We start from the raw sequence: 23624 nt of genomic DNA, 5'->3' as shown, positions 1-23624 counted from the left end.
TGTGCTACAGCCCTTCCTATCTGATAGAAAAGGATCCCATGATCCTGAACCGATCTTACCTGGGATCGCAAATCCCAAGTTTGTCTATGAAGAGCGGATCTAATTGTATTAGTGTCTATAATTGATTTCTTCTGTGTAATACTAATCGATAGGACCTCATTGGTAAGTGCTACAAGATCTCGTGCATTGGAACCCATGGTTATGGACCCGAATCCGTTAGTATGGAACATTTTCTTTTCCAAGTGAAATCCCCTAGTATATGAAAGAGTGAAAAAGTGCTTTCGTTGTTGTGGAATAAGAAGCCTTCGTATCTTAATGCACGTATTTAATTTATTCGGAGCTATTAGAGCGGGATCCACTTTTTGGGGAATATGAGTCGAAGCAATAACAAGAATATTTCTAGTAGAACATCTTTCACAATCCCTGGAGAGATGGTTCACTAATAGACCGAGGGATAAGTCATTCGACTCATTCACATCCAGATCATGAATGTTTGGAATCCATATTATGCAAGGAGACATTGCTTTTGCTAATTCGAATTGAAGGGTGATATAAAATCGGTCTATTTCCGGCATCATATCCACAGTTAGCCCATTCATCCTAGTTAGCAGTTCCAGCTCCGTATCAAGGTCACGATCGATATCGTCACTAGCATCAAGATTGTCACTATCATCAATATCGTCACTATCATCAATATCGATCTCATCAAGAAGAAAACCTTTAGACTTGTTATCCAGGAACTTGTTCAGAAATACCGTAATGAAAGGAACATAGGAGTTTGTCGCTAGGTATTTGACCAAATAGGATCGTCCAGTTCCTAAAAATTTTTTAATTAAAAAGGCGGCGCCTTTTCTCTCGCCTTTTCAGCGCCACAGCTCGCCACATCTCGCCTTTTTATCCTCGCCTCGCCTCGCCTGAGAATGGCGATGAAACTTCGCCTCGCCTCGCCTCTCGCCTTTGGCGAGGAGGCGAGCGCCTTTCGTAACACTGGTGCAGAGAGGGGACTAAGGCAGGGAGACCCTTTGTCTCCTTTCCTTTTCCTACTTGCTATGGAAGGAATGAATAATATGATCAAATCAGCTAAAGTGAGGGGATGGCTTAGAGGTTTTGAAGTCAGCAGACCGAAAGTTGATAATGTGGAAATTACCCATCTACAATACGCGGATGATACATTGATATTATGTGATGCTGATGAAGGCCAACTAAAGATGTTAAGGGTGATCCTAGTGTTGTTTGAAGGAGAGAGAGGGTCTTAGGCCAAACAGATCACCGGCTCCGAAGGCCTGCAATCGTGACTTTAGTTCCAGTGGTTCGCTTTGCTGCCGGGGTGCAACATTTGTGAGACTTCGAATGGAGTGGTCCGTACGCCCCTCCCCCTCGCCAAGCCTGAAGAAAGGAGCAACTTAGATACCTCTTTGTTAACTATATTCCTGGTTTGCTAAAAGGGTCCTTGGGCCCAATCAATCTCTATACTCTTGATGCAATGGACTCCCCACTGGTCTACACATTAATTGGAGGAAAAGCCACCTCTTTCCAATTAATGAAGTACACAACATGGAAGCATTAAATGCGGTTCTGGGAGGGGAAATTGGAGCACTGCCTACATCATATCTTGGGATGCCTTTGGGGGCCAAATCTCAGTCATATGAAATCTGGAACAATGTGGTTGAGAAATGTGAAATGAAGTTAGCAACATGGAAATTAAAATATCTCTCCGTAGTGGCAGGTTGACCTTGATTAATTTTGTTCTTGATTCACTACCAACCTATATGATGCAGTATTTCCAATTCCCAAAAGTGTAATCACTAGGTTGGATAAAACCAGATGAAAATTTCTTTGGCAAGGAAACAGTGAGAGGAAAGGCTACAACTTGGTTAAATGGGATGCTGTGATAGTGGGAAAGAAGCATGGATGCCTCGGAATAAGGAATTTGCTGAATCAAAGCAAAGCCCTTATGATGAAATGGTTATTGAAGTTCAACAATGGAGAGCATACCTACTGGAAGAAAGTCATTAAAGCTAAATGTGAAGAGGAAGATAACTGGATGACCAAAGAAGTGACTACAGCATATGGGGTTAGTGTATGGAGATCCATTGGATCTCTGTGGTCCAAGTTTAAGGCTAACACACAGATCAAACTGAGGAATGGAGAGAACAGAATTTTGGAAAGATGCGCGGCATGAGCCAGGTAGGCTAGAGGCCTTGTATCGTGATAACTCTCTGGTATCTCACCAACAGAAAACTATAGTAGATCACTAGACTCCTCAAGGGTGGAACTTCATCTTTAGAAGACAATTAAATGATTGGGAGATTCAAAGGGTAGCAGATTTTTTCAACACCATTGGGCAGTTTAATGGACTGGAAGGAGGTCAAGACATTTTGTGGTGGAAAGGCAATCGAAAGGGCAGCTTTAAGGTGGGTTGTGCATACAACTGGTTGAACCACACCAATCAACCTCAAAGTCACTGGTCATGAAGAGGAATCTGGAAGTCAAAAATTCCACTCAAACTGGCTCTTTTTGTTTGGTTGTTAGCCAAGGAGGTTGTACTGACTCAAGACAACTTAAAGAAAAGGGGATACGAATATGTTCTAGATGTTTCTTTTGTGGGGAAATTGCTGAGACAGTTAACCATCTCTTTCTACACTGCAAGATGATAAGTCAACTATAGAGGTTATTCCTGAGCCTTAAGGGTATGTCATGGACCATGCCTGCCAAGAAGTTCACAGAAACAATTCAGAGTTGGGAGGAAGCAGGAAAGCAATCCAAGAATAGAGACAGATGAAGAATTGTCCCAGCTAGCATATATTGGGCAATATGGAAGGAAAGGAACTCTAGAGCTTTCGATAGTGTTGAGAATAGTATGCAAAAAGTCAAACTAAATTGTCTTATGCTACTATGTTTTTGGTGTAATCAAATATACTCAAATGATACTATATCCTTAATTGATGTACTAGACTCAATTTAGTTAAAGATAGTAGAATTTGAAGTTCATGTTGTAAATACTATAGAACTAGAATTTCAAGGGACAGAGAGTTGTTATTGAAATATTGCCAAGAAAATATTTGTATAATCCTACGACATCTTGGATTTGATTTCTGTCTAACAAAAAAGCAAGGGAAGAATTAAGTATTCGATACCTGATTATAGCATAGCTTACAAACACCATAAATAAAATCGACTTCCACGGATCTTTCCATGAAGCTAATAGTTGAAGTTGGTTCATTGGTTTGATGAGAGGAAAAAGCAGCTCCTGCGGGAAAAAAATAAGTGTAATCTTGAGGAATGAAGCAACTAAATAAGCTTCTAAGCAGTAAGCGGCAACAACATATCACAACTCAAACATTATGTCATCCTGAGGAATGAAGAAAGATCATGTAGTACTACTCATCTCAAAATTCACATTTTACAGTAAGAAGCAAAGATACAAAATACCCCATTTATGATGTGATACTTTCAAAGGTAGGGTGCAGGAACTCCTTAGTTCTAATTTAAGAATAATAAGCAAATGCAACAAAGGGAGCCACAAATAAGTGGAGCAGCTAACTACTTACTACTCTAAAATAAAAGATGTACAGAAGACATACGAACGGCTGAAGAACAATCATGCTACCTTCTTAGTTCCCTAGGAAAAAAGAGTGCAGTATTCCAACTTTGCACAGCTTTTAAACATAGGATGAGCTGAAGTAACTCACTACATAAAACAGTCTTCCTGTATGCAGAAGTGTACTTAGCAGGATCAACTATCAATAAGAGAACAAGCAGCAGCAATCTCCTGAACAGAGGAATGATACATTAAGCAAAAAAAAAGAAAAAGGTTAAGGGTTTTATTTATACCTTCATTACCACTACATTAGTATCAATTCCTTCAACTTTGACTTGGTCAACTGTCGCCTGTGCAGCTTCAGCTCTTCCAATGTTTTTCATTGACTGCTTGACCGCATTTTCCAGAGGATTTACCTCACCAACAAAGACATCTCCTACTAACATTGTTGCTTCTCCAATTATATCGACGTCCTTGCATGAGATGATTCCAAGTCTACAAAGTGACACCCGTGATACTGGGTGTATCACCTGTCTCCTTGCACTAGGAGAACCCAATAATCTACGTCGATTGCCGGCAGAGTTCATGAGTTTCAAGCGGCTTGATAAAGTTTCCAAGATCGCATCTCCTCTAGGAAGACTTTCTGCTAAGTTAAAACATAGTACGGTTTTGTAATTGGAAGAAGATACCTTAAAAGCCTCTCTGACTGCCTTGTATCTGTAAATTCCAAGAACAGCCCTAGCAAGTGCTTCGGACTGCTGATCCTCTTTGAGTTTATACTTCCGAGCAAAGTTGTGAGCATGGAAAATCTCGAGACAAATATCTAACCAATAATCCCGTCTTGAACTTCCTTTAAATTCTGGAAATTCAAAATATGCAGGATCCATCCTGTACTAACTTAAAGTTAGAAGTTCCTGGTGAATTTAAGTATATAGCTTCAACTGAAAACATTAAGCTTACATAGATGAGGACTTGTACATAACAGCTTTATCAAAAAGGCGAGCACCTAAAGGTCCAGTAAGCTCAGGCTTAATGATCTGTTTCAAGTCGGATGCTAGATCATACCGCACTGCCTTGTCGTATAAGCCCATCCCAGACTCGAAGTAGAGAGCATGGTTAGTTAATGTCAACCTTCCTGAATGAAAATGAAATAGGAAGAATAAAGCATCTTAGCAACTAATACAAAATAAGTTTTTAGATGAAATGGTTACACATTAAGGTCCATCTATCCAGCCTCACCGCTGACTATTATCAAAAAAGAATTTTCACATGATTGCTGTATGAAAAAGAATCAAACCCTCATGTGAATGGATAAGTTGAAGAAAAAATTAAGTAAATAATAAGGATCTAGCAGCTTAAGCCAGTATTGTGAAAATACCAGTTTAGGCGATGAAGCGAAGCAAGGCGAGCGTTGAGCAATGCAAAGTGAATGAAGCGGTAGTATCTATCCCTGAAGCGTGAAGCGAGATAGCAACTAAGTGGTCGCTTTTCTTATTTTGAAAAAACAACTTTTCTGGAACAAACTTGGAAGTGAGGCATGCCACAGATTTTTCCAAAAAAAGATAGTTTTAAGTATCTTGAGTCCGTGTAATCTAGGATAGTAGGGACATCATCAATGATGTCACACATCACATATAAGAGGCAGGGATGGAATGGGGGCTTGCCTCGGGCCTCTTGTGTGTGTGTTTTGTGATAGGAAGGTACCACCTAAACTTAAAACTAAGTTCTATAGAATGGTGATTAGTCCGTCCTAGTAGTATAGGGTGGAGTATTAGACAGTCAAGAACTCACATGTCCTAAAGATACATGTTGCGGAGAAGCATCCGCGGCATACTAGGAACGAGAAGATAAGGAATGAGGTATTCCGGAGAAGGTGGGAGTGGCCGTTGTGGTGGTCAAGATGATAGAAGCGAAGCTGAGATGGTTTGGGCATGTGAAGAGGAGGTGCGCGAACGCCCCAGTAAGGTGTGGGAGAATGGATGTCGGACTTATGTGGAGGGGTAGAAGTAGGCCAAAAAAGTATAGGGAAGAGGCTATTAGGCATGAGGTGATGCAACTTCTTATTAAAAAGGACATGACTCTAGATAGAAAGGAGTGGAGGTCGCGTATTAGGGTAAAAGGCTAGGAGGATAGATTGGTGTCTTGCTTTGCGAAGGTTTAGGCTTGTTAGTGCAAGTCCTAGTACCAGTCGCGGTGTTTTGGACGGCGAAAGGTGACAAAAGGCGACAAGGGCCTGCCTTGCAACAAAGTGAGCGAGAGGCGAGGCGCTCGCCTTTCAAAAGTGCGGCTCCAATTAATACCAAAAAATTAAAATATTTAATTGCATATATAAAAATAAGAAAAATCTCAATAGCAATAAAATATTAGCAAATATCCAATACATAAACCGAAAAATATACCGTAAATATTATAAGTCTAGAACTAGAATGAGAAAAGAACAGAACATAAGAAATAGAGGAAGAAGAAATGTCAAGAAGAAAAGAAGAAATGTGAATTGGTTGGTTTTGGAGTTGCCTAATTAGTCTAGCTAGTCCTCGAGAAGTCTACTCAAGTGGTTGGAGTAGCAGTCACAGTCTAAGAGTGCAATCGTGCAAATTTGAAAAGAAAACCTAAAATTACCTTTTGACTTTTAAAACCCTAAATCGATCGCCTTTTATAAGAAAAGCGACGCCTTTCTCGCCACCATTATCATCATGGCGTCGCCTTTTGAAAAATGTTGCTTGAAAGCTAAAAGACGATGAAGGGTTGCCTTGCCTCTCACCATTAGCGATGAGGCGATCAGCTTTCACAACATTGGCTAGTCTTACCTTTATATGTGTGGTCATATGTTGTTATATTGTGTTTCAATTATCACACTATTTTGTTGTAGACTTTGCACTACTTTCCTTGCTATGTTTACTTCATTGTTTTCTCCTTTCTTTATTGGGTTTAATGCACTTGAGATGAGGGTCTTTCAAAATAGTCTCTCTACCTCAACGAGGTAGCAACAACGTTTGCATACACTCTGCCTTTCCCGGACCCCACCTAGTGGGATTTCATGAGGTATGTTATTTTGTTGTTGTCCACATTCGACATCATGCCTAGAAAATTCATGTCTTGCACCAGATGCAACATCAACTGCGAACTTATTCCTCTTAATCAACATATTGCATTTCAAAAAGGTATATAGTTCACTCATAATACTAACCTTCATTGTACCCTTTTATAACATCTTGGAAGTTGGAAAGTTCAGAAAAGAAAAGAGAAGTGCATAAATTTGTTTGATGCAGTGGCCTACTAGTATCATCTACAAATTGTAGGAAGTCCTACAAGTCGTGGGAAGTTAGTCGTAGACCTGGGGTGTGAGTTTTTGGAATTTAAAGTTCCTAATGTTGGACCTACCGCTTGACACGAAGTGTCATATAAAGTTTGATGAGTCGTAGGATTGATTTGCATGAGGATTCAAAAAAATTAATATGAGACTTTAGTCTACGAGAAGGATTAACGGATCATTGAACGTTCTACGGATTATAGGAAGCACCCACAGAAGTGATTCAAACTTAGAGAAATTATCGGTTAAAAGTTGAGGTCTACGGACCATGAGTTATTGAGAAGGTACGTAGAATGGTGTCATAGGAAGTTGGCCTATTTTAGGCCGCAGTAACTCATGACAAAGTTGAACAACATTTATTAAAGGTATTTGGGACTTATCCTATGCATCTAATATCTATAATACGTAGTTTTAATACATAGATAGACCCTATAACTGATTTTACTCCTAGAAAACTACCCGTTCCCTTTCATCCCCAAAATCCCCAAAAATTGCAATGTTTTCTCTCCAAGCTCTCAAGGGATTTCTAGGGTTTTGTCTTCAAGGTTTTCTTGATCCTTTGCTTTTGGGCTTTGATCCTCGACGTATGTAGGGTTTCATCAATGGCTCCATTTACCCACTGAGCCCCAAGATTTCCTAAATTCTCCAAGTTCAATTACCCAAAATTGATTAGTTATTCAATCAATTCCTCATGGGTTCTAATTGTGTTGATTCCAAATCGTTATGAATCTTTAGGGAAGGATCGATTCACAGGGCGATATATAAATCAACTCATTAAAGGGAGACTGAAACCTTAGAATTCATTAGAAGGAGAACTTTTATCTCTTGATTTTTGTTGAATTATGACTTACTGATTTATTCATCAAAAGCCCCTTTAAATAGGAGTCTTATTACATCAATAGAAAATATAATTCTTATGTAAGTAGGAAACCTAAATCCTATTCCAAACTAAGAGCCTGTTTGGCTCAGCTTAAAAGCTGGTCAAACTGACTTAAAAGCTGGTTTTTGACTTATTTAGCTGTTTGGCAATACTCAAAATAACTTATTTTAAGTTTAAAAAAAATTATTTTAAGCTAAAAGTTAAAAACTGGGGTAGGGGTGCTTTTTTTTCCAGCTTATAAGCTGTTTTAAGTCGACCACATTTTTACCTTTTAGTAAGCCCATCCAAACGGGCTCTAATAACTATAACTTAAAACTAATCCTTATAAAACTATGAAATATAAACCCTATTCTAGAATAATAAATAGTTACTAAATAAATAATTAAATACTTAAATTAATGACTTCCAATGCATGCCTAACACCTTCCAACAATACCATCCCTTAAACAACATTGATTTCCCTTCCGCCAAAAAACCCATAGTAAGTGCCACAAAATCCCAAAGTATAGGACCCAAGGACTATATCCACTTAACTCCCAAAACAATATCAAATCCACCCTATGGAATAATGTAAAGGCCTACAAAAAGCTATGTTCACCAATAGAAATTGTTACCCTTTTGTAGATCCCAAAGCATGGAACCTTCTCGCCATTAGCAATGGAGATTCTGTTTTTGTGCAAGGAGAAAATATCAAGGAGTAATCAAGTAGCAGTTATAGAACTTGTCAAATTGTGGGTACTTCTAGAATCAATAAGACAAAGCATGTGATGTCCAGTAATGAGAGCAGGGAATCGCACAGTCTGTGCATGCCTTTGACCAGTAATTGCATGTAAAGAAATTTCCGGGCAGTCATCTAGCACTTTCGTAATCCATCGTCAACTGAATCATCTGATTCCAGTTAGAGAAGTCGTTTGCACTTGTGAGTGGACGAGTACTGTTCGTCACAGTCACAGGACGATGAACAGGAAAATCAAAATCAATTGCCTTTATGATTTTTCCCTTGCCTTTGTTTGAATTCCTAGATCGACCAATTTTTGTATATGAATTTAGCTCATCAAGGAAAGCTGAAACTTTAGAGTTCAATGGAAGAGAGTACACTTACCTCTTGTTTTTGGTTGGAAATCTGTGTACTTCTTATTCCTCTAAATCCTCCTTTAAATAGGAATCTTGTTCCAGCAATAGGTAGCCTCATGAAACTACGAAACATAAATCTTATTCTAGACTAAGAACACAATCAAACTCTTCCTATTCTACAATAGTAAGAAAACTACTAACAATATAATTAAATTCTTAATTTATTGGGCTTTGGCTCTCTGTCGCACATATGTTTTGCCCACAAATGCGTCCACAACAAGAAACTGTCATTTGCAAAACAATTGTTATCAGAAATTCCTTCATTTATATGCAATTTTAAATTTTCAGAGCAGAGGAAGTCATTAAAATTCAGAAGCATCTTTTGTTTCATATTTCAAAAGAAATGAACTATCAGAGATGATTTTAGTAGAGTTATAGTGTTCAAAGCATCAGATATACAATCATCCTTTGAGAAAAACGGCTATGGCTTACCAGGCCATGCAGATATTCCAATATGTTCCAAAACTGGTTGTGTGGGAACTGTACCATCCACCTCTAGCACTATCTCTTCCTCTGCAAGTGAAAGGTTGGACACCAATTGAGGTCCACTGAAATTCTGGACCGCCTTTATCACCCTGCAGTATAAAAAGGAATGAGGAAATAACTTATTAGTAATCATTCATCAAGCCCCAGATTTACTCTAGATATACCAAGACTTCATATCAAAAGCAAGTTAACAAGTGCATCCAAACAATGTATGTAAAGTTCCTCAAAAACATAATTATCATGACACTTCTGTTAACACGGGAGGGTGGGAGAGACAGCACCCAACGGGAGACAAATATCTCATTTTTTGATCCTGACAGAAACTTAAATCATATATTTTATAATATAAATTATAAGGTCAGAATCACAACAAATTTTCTCTGATACTTTTGTTAAGATAATTAATTTCATAAGTAGGATAGCTATTTGATAACCATACGAATTCCTCTCTCGTATATTCTAGCCATACCTTAACCAATAAAACTGTAACATTTGGACCAAATTCAGAATAAAAAATTAGAAAATAGTTTGCTAGAGTGAGAGACTCTCCGCCTTCTATCTAACTTTTGTTGCCAAAACAGGTCGTTATAGATCATAGAAAACAAAATTGAGATAGATTGCTGAGACAAGTGGGTCAAAGGAGGATAAACTATGTTAGTCGAACTCTGATTAACTCCTCAATGTTTATCTGCCTTATCAAGTCCTACAGCAAACTTCAAAAAGGTACAGGTAAACTTTGCAGGAGAAGGAGAAGTGGGACTAGTGCAGGAATATTGTCTTCCAAAAATCCGACAACTTCGGGGGATGTGTGAATTGTTGCAATAATGGAGCTAGGACAAGCATGGCATTGATCCCAAAGATCATCAAGATTGAAAAGCAACACTGAAGAGAATGCAAATTGGCATACCCGAGATTTCTAGCTACGCTATCAGCCTATCACTATGCATGAAATTTTCATATCAAACAATATCTTTAAGCAGCTTTCCAAGTTAGATCAAACTAATGCTTTACCATCTTTTGAGCATCAGGAGACATTCTATCAACCAGTCAAACCTCGTTATACATCCCTTCATTATAACAAAATTTCACAATAAGGGCCTGATTTTCTTCAAAACCGATTTTTCATGCTATATTTTACTTCTCTATGACAGCATTATACCTATAATAGCAGTGGCATTTGTAGTAGCAGTACACTCTTCCTAAGTTTACCCCTCTATAACAGTAATTCAATTGTGTAACATTACTTTGTAAAAAGTATATTATGTATAAAATAAATATTAAAATATTTATCGTAATCATCATTAATGAATAATGTCATGTACATAGTAAATTTCAAGTACAGATATCCAAAAGGGAAAAAAATTGTACTCAAATGGTGCCCAGCAGTGATGGTCATTACTTCAGGAGAAAACTATTGGTCTTTCCTTTTTTACATTCATACTCTTTCTATATTTTTGTTAACAAATGCATTTCTTCTTCTTGGCACAAAATTATTTTAAAAAATTAGGGTAATTTTGTTTATAACAGATAAATGAGATCAAAACATCAAATGTCAGTATAATATATAACGTCACCTCACTATAGCAGCCATAAAATTTTCATACAAACCCTGCCTCTATAAGAAGGTTAGACTGTAATCTCGAAAAATCTGTAACCAGCTTGATTTCAATCTTTTGTGAGAAAGTAAACTACCAAAAGAACAAAAAGGTAAAGTGGATTCCAGCAATTAATGCTCAAATAATGAAGCATACTTTTCAAGACTCCGAAGGTACTTGTCGTATATAAGAAAATGGAGCCGGTGACCTGATGAACTTGCTAGGACATCGAAAAGATTGTGAACTGTTATAATGTCTGCAACAATAGCACAAGCAGGAGCAATTCGTGAAAATGATTCTTCACCAACTGTCTTTTTATCATCAACCTGAGCAGAGACGAGAAATAAATGGATAAATAAAAGCCAGTTGAGAAGTTTCCGGACAATATCATATGATACCCCTTCTGAGAAAGTCTTTTGGCAATTCAATACAACCATAACAAACAACATATTTTTCTTTCTTCAGTTATAAACGGCTTTTTATTTCTATGACCTTCAACGAGGATAGTACCTTCTATAGTGGAGGTCTAAGTTGCTCGGACTCGGGTGCGTGTATCCGAGACGGATGCGAATCCGAGAGTCGAATTCGGCTAAATCCAAATATTAAGATTCGGAGGTGCGAATCCGAGTATGGATATGGGTGTGGGGGATACGGCTTAAAATTTTCAGTATTATAAAACTATAGTTATAAAGATATTCTAAATTTGAAAGTAACTTATTATTTTTAGCATAACTCTAAAAATAATTATATCAATAATAGTAAGAGGGATTTATATACTTTTTTTTGTCGTGGTTTCCGAGTATCGCTTTGCGAACCAGACTAGTTGTACCCATCGGGTCCCGCTGTTTCAAGGCGGGTGCACCACGGTTAGCTCCACGGGGCCTTGGAGACGCGGCCGGTTTGTAATGCCTCCAGTGGCCCTGAGTGGGATATATATATAATTGAATAATACCATGCATACTAAGTACTAAACAATTGCATAAAGTATCACTAAAAATATTTGTTAAGGAAGAGAGAAAATATAATAAATTATCTGAAAAATATAATTTATTTTATAAAAAATGACACTTATTTCAAGAAACCCTTCATCTTTGGGAGTTCTTTTACAAGAAAATTTTAAAAGACTACATTTTTTCAAGAAAAATTTAGAAGACTGTATTTCTTCAAGAAAGATAAAAAAAAGACTCTATTTCTTCAAGAAAGATAAAAGACTCTAGATTTCCTTGTACTTTTTCAAGAAAATTTTCTTTCTTATCTGTATTTTTATAACGAAGCTTGAGAAAGTAAAAACTCTGTACTTCTTCAAGAAAGATGAAAAAGAATCTCTATTTCTTCTTAACTTTCTCAGGCTTCATCATAAAAATAGCTCCGCCTACTCTCCAAAGACGTCGCTAGAAACTGATCTTTTTTCCCAAATCTTTTCTCGGCTTTGGTGAAAGTGTCCAGATCGGATTGACCGAATCCGACACGCACCCCGCATCCGCACCCGCACCATTGTCGTGTCGAGACGGGTTAGCCGGCAAATATGAAGAGTCCGCGCAACATCTAAAAAGTAGTAATCTGCAAAATTTTACTCCAAAAATAGATACTCCATTTTAGGGGTGGCAAATGGTTGGATCGGATTTGGATGGGTTGAGTATGGATTGAGAAAAAATGTGTTGGATTACAATCCATCCAAATATAATATGGGCAAATATGGATTTGGTCAAATATGATTTGGAAAAAATGCTTCTAACCCATTTAAATAAAAAAGTTTCAAAAAAAAAAAGATTTACCCCTCCCAACAGACACCCCCACCCCCCGACCCTTCCACCAACCTACTCCTAAAAATTTTTTGTTTTCGAGAAACAAAAAAATAAATATATTTTCAAAAAAAAAAATTATCCCTTCCCCCGAGCTCCCCCCCACCCCACCCATTCCACCAACCTACCCCTAAGTTATTTTCGTTTGTCAAAAACAAAAAAAATCATTTATAAAAAAAAAAATTTACCCCCTTCCACGGGCGCCCCCCTCCCCCCCCCCCCCCCCCCACACACACACACCCCTTCCACCACCGACTCCTAAACTTTTTTGTTTTCCAAAAACAAAAACAAAATTTGTTTCATTTTTCACTTATATGGGCTAAATATGGGCTGAATAGGGATCTCATGTTAACCCATTTTGTCCATATTTGTATAAGCTTAGATAGGTTGAAGATCATATTAACCATTTAAGAAAATAAAAGAAAATATGATTGATCCATTTAATTTAATATGGGCAAAATGGTTTCATTTCACTTATATGGGCTGAAATTGTCATCCCTACTCCCTTTTTTCCATTATATGTGATGCACTTTCACTATGTGGAGTTTAGAAACATGGAAAGATTTTTAAGACTTAGTGGACTAAAACAAGTCATAGATATTTGTCTGGCTGAAAATCCATCTCATTAAGGTAAATGGCAAGTTAAAGGTAAAAATTGTTTATGAATATAGAAAAGTATCATCCTCTTTGGGGTAGACTGAGAAGGAAAATGCATCACATTTATTAAGACATAGGGAGTACTAAATAAAGGAAAATGTTAAATCAATTACCACCTGAACAGCCATGTCTGTGGAATCCGAATAAAACAATGACCAGCTATCTTCATCCTCCACTTCCCTCTTATCGGAGGCTGTAGTTTCCTGTGAAGACATCTCCATTACGGTATTGTTAGACAGTTAAGACTTTCAAATGGACAGCCAAATCTATGGCATAGCAAGAGTAATTTAGAAAAGAAAGCAATCTTGAAATAGAGTATATCTCATGTAGTTTAGAGTACTTGATTTCCAACACCAGGGACCTCCCATGCTAGCATCATGTCGAACATCAACCGACGGAATTCCTTATCGCTCAGATAATCAGGACGGATGGTTACAACTTGAAGAGCTTGGAAGGAGCAAAATTCCAGAAAGTTCCTTGCATACACTAAGGGTTGTTTAACATCATCAACAAGATCTGAATCAAATTGATGTTGCAACTCTTCAATCTCTACCTGCAAAATCCTGCAGTTGAGGCACGATAGACAATAAGTAATAAGATATTTCATAAACCAATATCCTAGCTTACAGGAAATATAAGAACTCTAATGGCATCACGACAAGATTTTCATCAGGTCACCTCTTGTTTGATTTCTATTGAAAAAAGGTACAGAAGAAAAAATATATCATCGAAGTCTTCTCAGAAAAGGCTTAGGATGCAATTAGAATGTTGTTTAGTTTGTCTATGGATTATTGAGAGTCCCGCATTGGTTGGAAAATGGACTGGTGGTCTGCTTAGATGTACCTAGGGAATCCTCCGCTTCTAAACAAGCTTTTGGGATTGCTGGTCTGCTAAGAAGGACCTGTGGAATCTTAGCCTTGTAAGCTAGCTTTTGGGGCTCAGGTAGGCTCAAGTGTCATATCTTTACAATCATGGACAGAATAGTGACAGAAATCTATAATCTTTTGAAAATCATAAGGAATACTTTATATTAGAAATTGATAGAGTTAATTTATTCTTGAAGAAGTTGGAGATTGTAGTAGCCAAGCTGATTGGGCAGATTCTTTTCCAATTAAAGCAGGTTTCCTGTAAAATCTTGTCACAAAGTTGCTGACAAATCTGAAGACAGGATCAAATCTTGTGTGCCTACATAAGATAATCTACAAAGAATGAGCATTCAGTTTATGCATAGGTGCTATACATAAATCTCCAATAGAATCTGTGAATCATCTTCAACATTGGCACCTAACCCTGACCTCTTTGGTGTATGTCTCAGAACTTGTTTGGGGGTGCAGTAATATAGGCAGGAATATTAAAACAAGCATTATGCAGCCGGTGGGTCAGGGAATAAAGAAGATGCAGAGTCCAGATCGGAGAAAAATTCCCCTTCATGTTGATTTTAACTTTTATGAAATTATTCTTTGCATTAAATGGACAGTGTTGATAGATAGCAACAGTTGATTTTTGATGGAATAGACTTATCATATATTTTGTATAGAGATGTTTTCAAAATCTCTGCAGTTGTTGCTTGATTCCTGTTAACATGTTAGATCATATTTTGAATATGATACACTCCTTGCAGTGATGAAAGGACTTCGTCTAGGCTCTTACGGTCTGTTTGGGAACCTACCCTCGTAATTAGATTTGGTATAATTGGGTGTAATTACACTGTCCTGTGTGGTTGGCCATGTAATTACTTGATCGGCAGGATATCGAGTGTAATTGACAGTGGGTAATTACAGTCTCCAATTCCCAATGAAGGGCTCTGAATTGCTAGTAATTACATGGTGTAATTACAAGCTGATTTTTAAAAAAAATATTTTTAGTTCTATTATTTTAAATTCTTTTTTATTTTTATCATTCTAAAAATATATTTTTTATTATTATTATTATTTATATTTCATTTCCTTCTCAGTTTCATTCTCAACCTTTACGACCTGTGATTCCATGAGATTTTTCGTATTATCTATTTTTTATTTATTTATTCTATATTTATTTATTTTCATTAGCAGGATTTTGTTAATATGCTAATTTTTAAATTGAAGGAAAACGAATTGTTAAATAAGGTTATAGATTTACGTTTTTATTTTCTTTTAAATCACATTCATGTATATCATGTTGAAATTTGACATAAGAGTAGTACATTAAGTTTCTTTTCAGATTTAGATATTAGGTTATATTTTCAATTCCATTTTTGTTTTAGTGGTATTAACTTGATATGTCATGCTGCAGGTCATTAACTTTCAGTTAGACTTGATCTTCTTGTCAAATATTTTCATAATTTATAACGTTATATTTATAGTATTAATCTTTTTGTAAACGAGAAAGCACATAAAAAAACTTTAAACTTGGAAAGACAACTTACTTTAGCACTGTACCTTCACGAGTATTTCTTTACCCCTCTAATCTCATATCAAGTGAACTTAAATGCAAATCGCTGACGAGGCAAATTAAAAAAATATAAGCACGTATTGGCAAAAAATTGAAGAGAAAAAATATAAGCGAGTCCCCTTTTTTTCTTTTCAGCCAATTATTTTACATTATTCATCTTCCTCACACCCCACCACCCAACCCTTAGCTACTAGCAATCCTACCCTTTCTTTTTCCCCACACCCCACCACCCCCAGCCGCCTTCAGCCACCATTGCACCACCTCATTCTTCTTATTCGAAACACACACACACACACCCTTTGTTCTTCTTCGAAACTTCCCACCCCATTTCTTGTTCTTCAAACTCCCCACCCCACCCTCTTTCTCCTTTGTCGTCGAAACCCCCCCCCCCCCCCCAACACACACACACACACCATCTTTTTATTTACTTCTAATCTTTCACTCATATCAATTTCGATTTCAAGAAGAGGGTCTTCTTTTTTTCAAGATCTGAATCAAAATTGATCACTAATTTTTAGAATTGAAAATAGAAGATTGTTAGTGTTGAAAATTGTTGCTTTAACATCACTATTTATGGCAGTGTTTATATTAATGGTGATAAACTTGAATTAATTTTTAATGCTAGATTAGTCCTCATTTTTCCTAATTTTTTTCCTTTTTAGAATTATTGATAAATAAAAAGAAACAAAGGAAGAACTAAAAAAAAAAAAAATTCAAGGTGGCATCAATGTAGCATTGACGTGGCGATGATTTGTCTATGACATGGCGCGTGTGAGATGCACTTGCCACTGTGAGACTGGTGTTATAATCATAAGGTGATATTAAAATCACTTCAAATAAGATTACGGGGGTAAATAATTATATGTAAATTTAAAGTGCTAAAGTAAGTTGACCTGCCAAGTTCGGGGAGATTTTATGTGTTTTCTCTTTGTAAACATGTATTTATCATGTTCGTATAAACCTTGTACTTTTATTATAATATATACTATTTGAAAAATAAATCAATTATTTTTTATAATATTAGTTATACGAACATATTTTGTTGATTAATATATTCTTGAAAGATAATATAGATATCTTAAATCATTAATTCAATATCATTTATAAGGTCTCGTATTTGTCAAAAAAAAATTAATTTTAGATAATTAATTTTTATTTTTAAGATTCAATATAACCTTATGATTACACCTGTGCGACCAAATAGGACACTTGTAATTACCATTACCATCTGCCAAACTAATAGGTCAAAGTAATTATGGAGTTGTGTAATTACTAGGCTGGTAATTATTACCCTAGTAATACCACCAATTTCAATCACCTGGTGGCTTTCCAAACAGACCCTTAATGTAATTCTGAAAGCACTACCTTAGTGTTGGTATACTGGTATAGTAATAAAATTATATACCAATATAATAATTATCAACACACAATCCAGAAGAGTACAGACAGAGATTGATCGAATTATGTTGTGGCCTTGAATCGAAAGGTTAGTAGATACTAACCTTGCGAAACAAATGCTTTAGTGGAAAAGTTATTGTCCTAACTGATGGAAAAAAAAATGTTATTTCCTATCCATCTCTGGCTTTACTAAAACTTATAGTAAATGGTAGCCACAGATATAAGAGTACTGCAGAAAACATGCACCAAGTATGCTCTCTCCCAGCAGAAGGTAGATAACAAAGAGGATCTGGACACTTTTATATTAGAAGGACCAGCTATACCTTCTTAGTAATTGAACAAATCTGCTGAAGTTAGTAGACAGGAATTTTATGTCTTTTAGCCAACACCTTTTAAGAAAAGAAGGCACTACAACACCTTAAATTGTCAAACACCTTAAATTGTCAATTCTTCGAGTGCTCAAGTTTTCTACATTAATATCTAAGCTCCAAGGGAAGGACAATGACAGATTTCTCGTTTTGCTTGTAGGTAAGATACTGTTTGGTATCTCGCTCACACTGCTTGGTTGCTATACAAAATTACATCCAACTTTAGAGTTGAATGTAGATCTCTAAGATCTACACGCACCAAACTTCTTAGCAAAAAAAATTTGTATGACACAAGAAGATAAAATTGGTATATGTATATTTATGATAAGATAAAATGGTTAAGGTCTAGAAGATTACTAATTTAAATTCTAAGATTTATTAAAAAGAACTTCCTTTGAAAGAAGACAGCATATTACCAAACAAATTTGCAAGATAGAAGTAATAGATAAAATGTGGATACAAAACATTTATCTCACTATCCAGTACAGTTGACACTATTCAAGAGACATGAGGACCCTAGAAAGTGACATAGAGAACATGAAACCAAGAAAAATCGCCAACTCTAATCAATCATCAAGAAAGAAGATTAAGAGGCAGATGTTCTCTAGCATCCTATAGGTTAAGGATGATCTTAAATTTCAATAACAATGAGATCACGTTACAGACAAACATCATTAATGAATAATGTCCTTATATAATAGTATGTTTGATCATTTAAACCACAAAGCACAGCTAGCTGACCAAAAACCAGAGATTTTTCATACATCATTCAGATATTAGAAATGAGAAAAAAATACCACCTCATTTTAATCTACTTGAGATTGGTGACTGCTACATGAATTCTCAATCCATTTCTTGTTGTATCTATTTTTAATTTTGAGAATTGGTTAGATCATTTCTTGTTGTATCTATTTCATACCTATAATCAGTTACATGAGGTTCTTTAACACTAGCAATTCTACATAATTTCTATGGACACCCCAGGCATATTAAAGAAAAATCCTAACAAACATTGAACCTCATCTCATTAAGACTTAATCCATCTTGTGGGGGTTGCATGTGTAGATCCTTTACATACATTGTGTTTTACTTTTCTCTAAGTTCGCATGTACTGTGAACCCTTCGGGGTGGCCCAATGGTTAGGGTTTTGGGACTTCCCTGTTGGAGGTTTCAAGTTCGAAATCCCTTGCTAGCGAAAGCAAAGGGTTTGCCTTCTGGGTCGAGCTCGTCGCATCGAGCTTGCCTAGTGCGAGTTTACCTCTCCTATGTGGTTTACGAGCTATTGCATAGGAGCGGGGGTTTTACCGTGTGCGCACCCAAAGGGTAACGGATGCGGGTTTTCCTTGTCATCAAAAAAGAAAAGTTTGTATGTACTGTGAGAGATTTTAGGTTTTTTTGACACAACTTCCTTTCATATGATTTAGATATACCTGTCTTTTATCAACATCTTCAATTAACATAAGACATGATGAAATTATCTCAATTGTCTTCTATCACTTCACCCTCTACGTGTGCTACTTGCCTTCTAGTGGATGTGATATGTTCTGATATTAATTAACCTTGTATAACCACAGATCTATCATCCATCGTAGCATTTTTCTTCCGTAGGAACTCACCTTGTAGATATGTTGGGCCTTAAAATCTCAATAATCACTCTCTTATAACATGGTTAGCCTAGCAACCATTGTATATTCTTTCCATTCACTTGGTATGTACCGTTGTATCATACAATATTATTGTGTTTTCTTTCCATTCACTTGGTATGTACCGTTGTATCATACAACATTCCCATAGCACTCATCTAGTTCAATCATCATATTTTAATTCTCTGTGTTACATCTTCATCTATCATTCATTCTCTAAAAACATTGAGCTTAGATATCTAACATGCTTGGATATAGGCATTTTAATCCCGTGCCAGCTATCCTCAAGTAAATTCAAATGACATGTTTTCAAGTTTCATTGAAATGAACCCAAGACAAGGTTGAAATTAAATTTGTTTGGGTTTGCATGTCTAATCCAAAGTACGTCAATTCCAAATTTTCTTTGGCATATCGAATAAGGTGCAAATAATTAGGGTCAAATCCCTCCCTCAAATTGCAAGAGTCTATATAAGTAACCAGAGGACAATATGCAAGAAAATATTTCCAGCATATAAGATTCCTTCCAATCAACAAAATGTAAAATTTATTCTTCATAGGTTTGATTGAGGCACAAGATAGTACCTAAAGACTAACTGAACTTCTTATGAATTCTGGAGGAGACAAAAAGTTTTCATCACTCTCACTCTCAGTAATGACCTGGTTTAGAAAAGAGAAAAGGAGGGACATAAATAATGAAGTGATGTCATTTAGAGGGTATTCAGTTTTAGTTTTAACAGTAATACAAAATCCAAACACTGGTTAAATAAATGAAGTGGACGGCTAGGATTTTCCTGCAAAGGTATGTGGTGTGTCAAATCTGGCTACTTTCGTTCCTTTCCAATGGACTTCTCTCTATCTGGTTCTTCTCTTTTCCTCTACATTTTTTCTCATTGTTTTTTCATCTTTCCTACCAAATTATGTTCTTCAGATAACAACAACTATGCTGGTCATGGATATGCACAATTTCAGAGACTATGGCCCTTTCTAGTTTCATCGGCAAGACATTGTTTTGAACTGGTTTCAGCTGTGAATTGTGAGACTATATTGTGGTGCATTTCAATCCTCCAGTAATTTCCAATTTGATTGATAAATCCAGCCGAGTTGATAAATTTAGAACTCAATTTTTTTTTGAGGAGGTAACAACTTGTATTCTATTCCAAAACAAAAACCAGAACCTGCTATAACAAATTACAGGTCCCTACTTACAATTTTCGAGAGTCGCAGGAAGATCTTTAATCCTATAGCAATATTTAAAAGGAACCTAAAACATCTGGAGCTCAATTTGATAAGCCCAATACTTTCAGTATGTGCGCGACCAACCTGAACTTGACTAGTGGCGGAAATGACTGGAGCAGAATCAACGAGAACCAAACAGGCGGATGAGAACTATCGGCAGCTAGATAGGAAGATGCAAGCAGTCATGGGTGAAACACGAGCGAGATTCAAAGGGACACATAAGAACAATGAATATTGAACTCTAAGCTATCCAATAAAGCCAAACAAATGGAGAAGTTCCAAACTCAACTATACGAATGTTTGAACATCTAAGTATGATGATTGGCCACTCTGGTGGGAAGGCATCCATAAAGAATGAGTGAACCAGCAGGGGTGATGACAAACTTCTATGGCCTAGGATCTCACATCCTGGAGGAGTTAATACGATGGGTTTCAAAGGTAGCATTCACCTAATTTTCTGTTTCCAATGTTTGATGGTAGCGAACCTCGAATGTGACTGAGAAGGTGAAAGTTATATATCAATGTATGCCAAATCACTTCTTATGAGAAACTCAACCATTTCAGAAGATTTCCTTTTAACATGTTTTGCTCGTCGTCTCAAGGAAGAACTCAGATATAGAAACTTCATTTTATCACAAGCAGTGGCAAAGAATAGGAGAAGGTAATGATCGTTGTGGATGAGAAAAAACAAGTGGCTGCACAAGGGGATAATTACTTCAGTCAAGGACACTAGTAAAGGATTTAAGAATTTAAGAACATATGAAGATTACCATATTTTTAATTGTGCTCCAAGTAGTTATGAAGATTATGAGGCTGAACAAAAGGATGCACGTTATTTTTTTCTTTTTTTTTCAACTAACCTTAGTCTTATCACTCAAGGTTTTGAGGATTGAGGAAGCTATTACAACACCCTATACTACCAAACTGTGAAGGAGCTTGTGACTGAATAATTAGAGAAGATTCCCTTGAGAGTAACAGTAGCCGATGGAAATCAAATGTTAGGTCATCAAAGTCGTGCAAATGTCATAGTAGAATGCAAAAAGGATAGAGTCCCTTGAAGAATTTAGACTGCTGAAAATGAAGGTTGTCATGTGGTTCTTGGAGGGGTCAGAAGACACTGTGCAGTTATGATAACTATAAGATCATAGTCAAACATTTAGGGAAATTGGTGGAGCATAATGGAGATACAGGAATGGAAATGCTAAATCAGATCACAGCTAAACCAATGGTAAAGATACTGAGGAAAAGCCAGGTTTTGTTAGCTCACCTAATGCTAGCCACCAGAGAATTGGAACAGTACTAACTGAAGAAAACAGACTACTGCTTACTACAGCAAGCCCCTAGCTCCAAGACATGTAGGAGCCAATGTATGAGAAGGAACAACTGGAAATAATAGCAGCCATAGACAGATGGAAGCACTACATTGAGTACATTCAAGGCAGACATTTCATCATTAAGAGTGACCATTTCAGTTTTAAATACTTGAGCAGAAGGTAACTACAGTCATTCAGCAAAAAGACCAACTAAATTAATTGGTCAAAATTATGAAATCCAATATGGGAATGGTTCTGAAAATAGGGTGGCTGATGCACTATTCAGGACACCCAAGGACCAAGGAGAAACTTATGCAATCTATGGTGTTCTCCTACATGTATAGGAGGTGGAAAAGATTTATGAAGGGAATGATAAGGTTGGAAGTATTATAGCAGCAGTTTTAGTCAACTAAGGAGCCAATTCTCAGTATATCTGGTCACAAGGAGTTTTGAGATATAAGGGCAAGATATACATAGGGAAAACCCCAGCAGAAGGTAACAAATTATAGACCCTGCAAACATACGCCCTTGGAGGACAGTTTTGAAGAGATTACACGTCTATTTTATAAGCCAGCCATGAAAAAAGATGAACAAAAGAAGCAAATAGAAATTGTGGCAGACCTCTAAAACTTCATTCACAAGCTCGTAGAAGGTTTACCCAAGTCACAAGATGGAGATGTCATATTAGTGGTTATTAATAAATTTACAAGTATAGGCACTTCCTTTCCATTTACAGCTGTGCAAGTAGCTGAGTTATTGCTCGGGGAGATTAAAACTTACATGAATTTTCTACACTCTGGTATCAGACAAGGATAAGGTGTTCACTAGTCGAACATTTACTCGAGGAATCAGTGACTCAAGTCTCAACCGTGTCCAATCAACCTATTGAATAGATGTGTTCAAGGGTACTTGAGAGCCATGGTATTGTCTAAACCCAAGCACTCCTATTCAAGCAAGCATTATATGGATATGAACCTCCTCAACTTCCTCTCCTTAATCTCCAGTCATTCAACAAGTGCAGTGACAATAAGACACCAAAATAATAGTAATATTTAAAGATGGAATGAAAAGAAATTTACTTGCAAGAACGAGAGACAACAGAATTAGCGAGTGAAGATAGAAAAGGTAAAGGGTTGTAAGCCGGTGCATCATTGCCACCTTCACTGTCACCGTTTCGCTTTTTTCCGTTGAAAGAGAATATGGATTTCAACGCTAGCAAACTCTTTATCTCGTTGCCATTATTCTTCTCCACTCTATTCTCGTTCTCCATCTTCCTTCTTCCCGTTTACTTCTCACCTTCAGATCCACCGCCTTCCGGCGGATAATTATGCTTTTCAATTCAATTTACGCCAAATGTAAAATTGTTTTATCAATTCAATCCTTGAATTCTATCGAACTCGAGAAAATTAAGGGAGAGGTGTTAAGTCTTGTTTTGTTTTTGGTACCAACAGCTCAAATCTCTTTAAAATTAAGTAAATATGGAATCAAATTAACATTTTTAAAATTTTTTAATTTTTTATAAAATATAAAAAAGCATATTTTTATAATTCAATCCAAAATCTTTTCATTTTCTTCTTCCTCTCTCCTCTTTTAGGGATTGTTCTTATTTTTCTTTAGAAATTCGAAAAGTCGTCTCTCTCCTTCATTATCTTTTTTTCCGACTGACTATCTTTATCTCCATTATTTTTTTCCTTCTCTCCCGTCATTACTCTCTTATCATTCTGAACTGAAATCATGTTCGACGAAAAATGGATAAGTTATTTTTTGAAATATTTTACAATTTTTGAAGTTTTTTTTTTGGATTAATGAACAATAAAACGTTTTATAGATG

The 23624-nt window shown here is 36.5% G+C and overlaps 1 protein-coding gene across 3 annotated transcripts in view; it reads right to left on the bottom strand.

Moving 5' to 3' along the window:
* Positions 1 to 23263, bottom strand: part of LOC101268629 (uncharacterized) — a 65091-nt gene extending 41828 nt beyond the window's left edge. The window contains exons 1-8 of one of the 3 annotated variants that reach the window (XM_010317509.4): positions 22873 to 23263; positions 13746 to 13968; positions 13522 to 13608; positions 11103 to 11272; positions 9298 to 9440; positions 4502 to 4676; positions 3835 to 4429; positions 3138 to 3250 (exon numbers count right to left, since the gene is read on the bottom strand). In XM_010317509.4, coding sequence (XP_010315811.2) covers positions 3138 to 3250; positions 3835 to 4429; positions 4502 to 4676; positions 9298 to 9440; positions 11103 to 11272; positions 13522 to 13608; positions 13746 to 13968; positions 22873 to 23063 — 1697 coding nt within the window. In that variant the 5' untranslated portion in view covers positions 23064 to 23263. Of the gene's footprint in view, positions 1 to 3137; positions 3251 to 3834; positions 4430 to 4501; positions 4677 to 9297; positions 9441 to 11102; positions 11273 to 13518; positions 13609 to 13745; positions 13969 to 22872 lie in introns of all 3 variants that reach the window. The other 2 variants (XM_004231674.5, XM_069294436.1) reach the window with 2 other exon arrangements.
* Between the last annotated feature and the right edge of the window lie 361 nt (positions 23264 to 23624).

Source organism: Solanum lycopersicum, chromosome 2 (genome assembly GCF_036512215.1).
Source record: "Solanum lycopersicum chromosome 2, SLM_r2.1".
Classification (NCBI taxonomy): Eukaryota; Viridiplantae; Streptophyta; class Magnoliopsida; order Solanales; family Solanaceae; genus Solanum; species Solanum lycopersicum.
The sequence above is the reverse complement of the archived record's forward strand: the minus strand, read 5'-3'. Positions and strand labels throughout refer to the sequence as shown.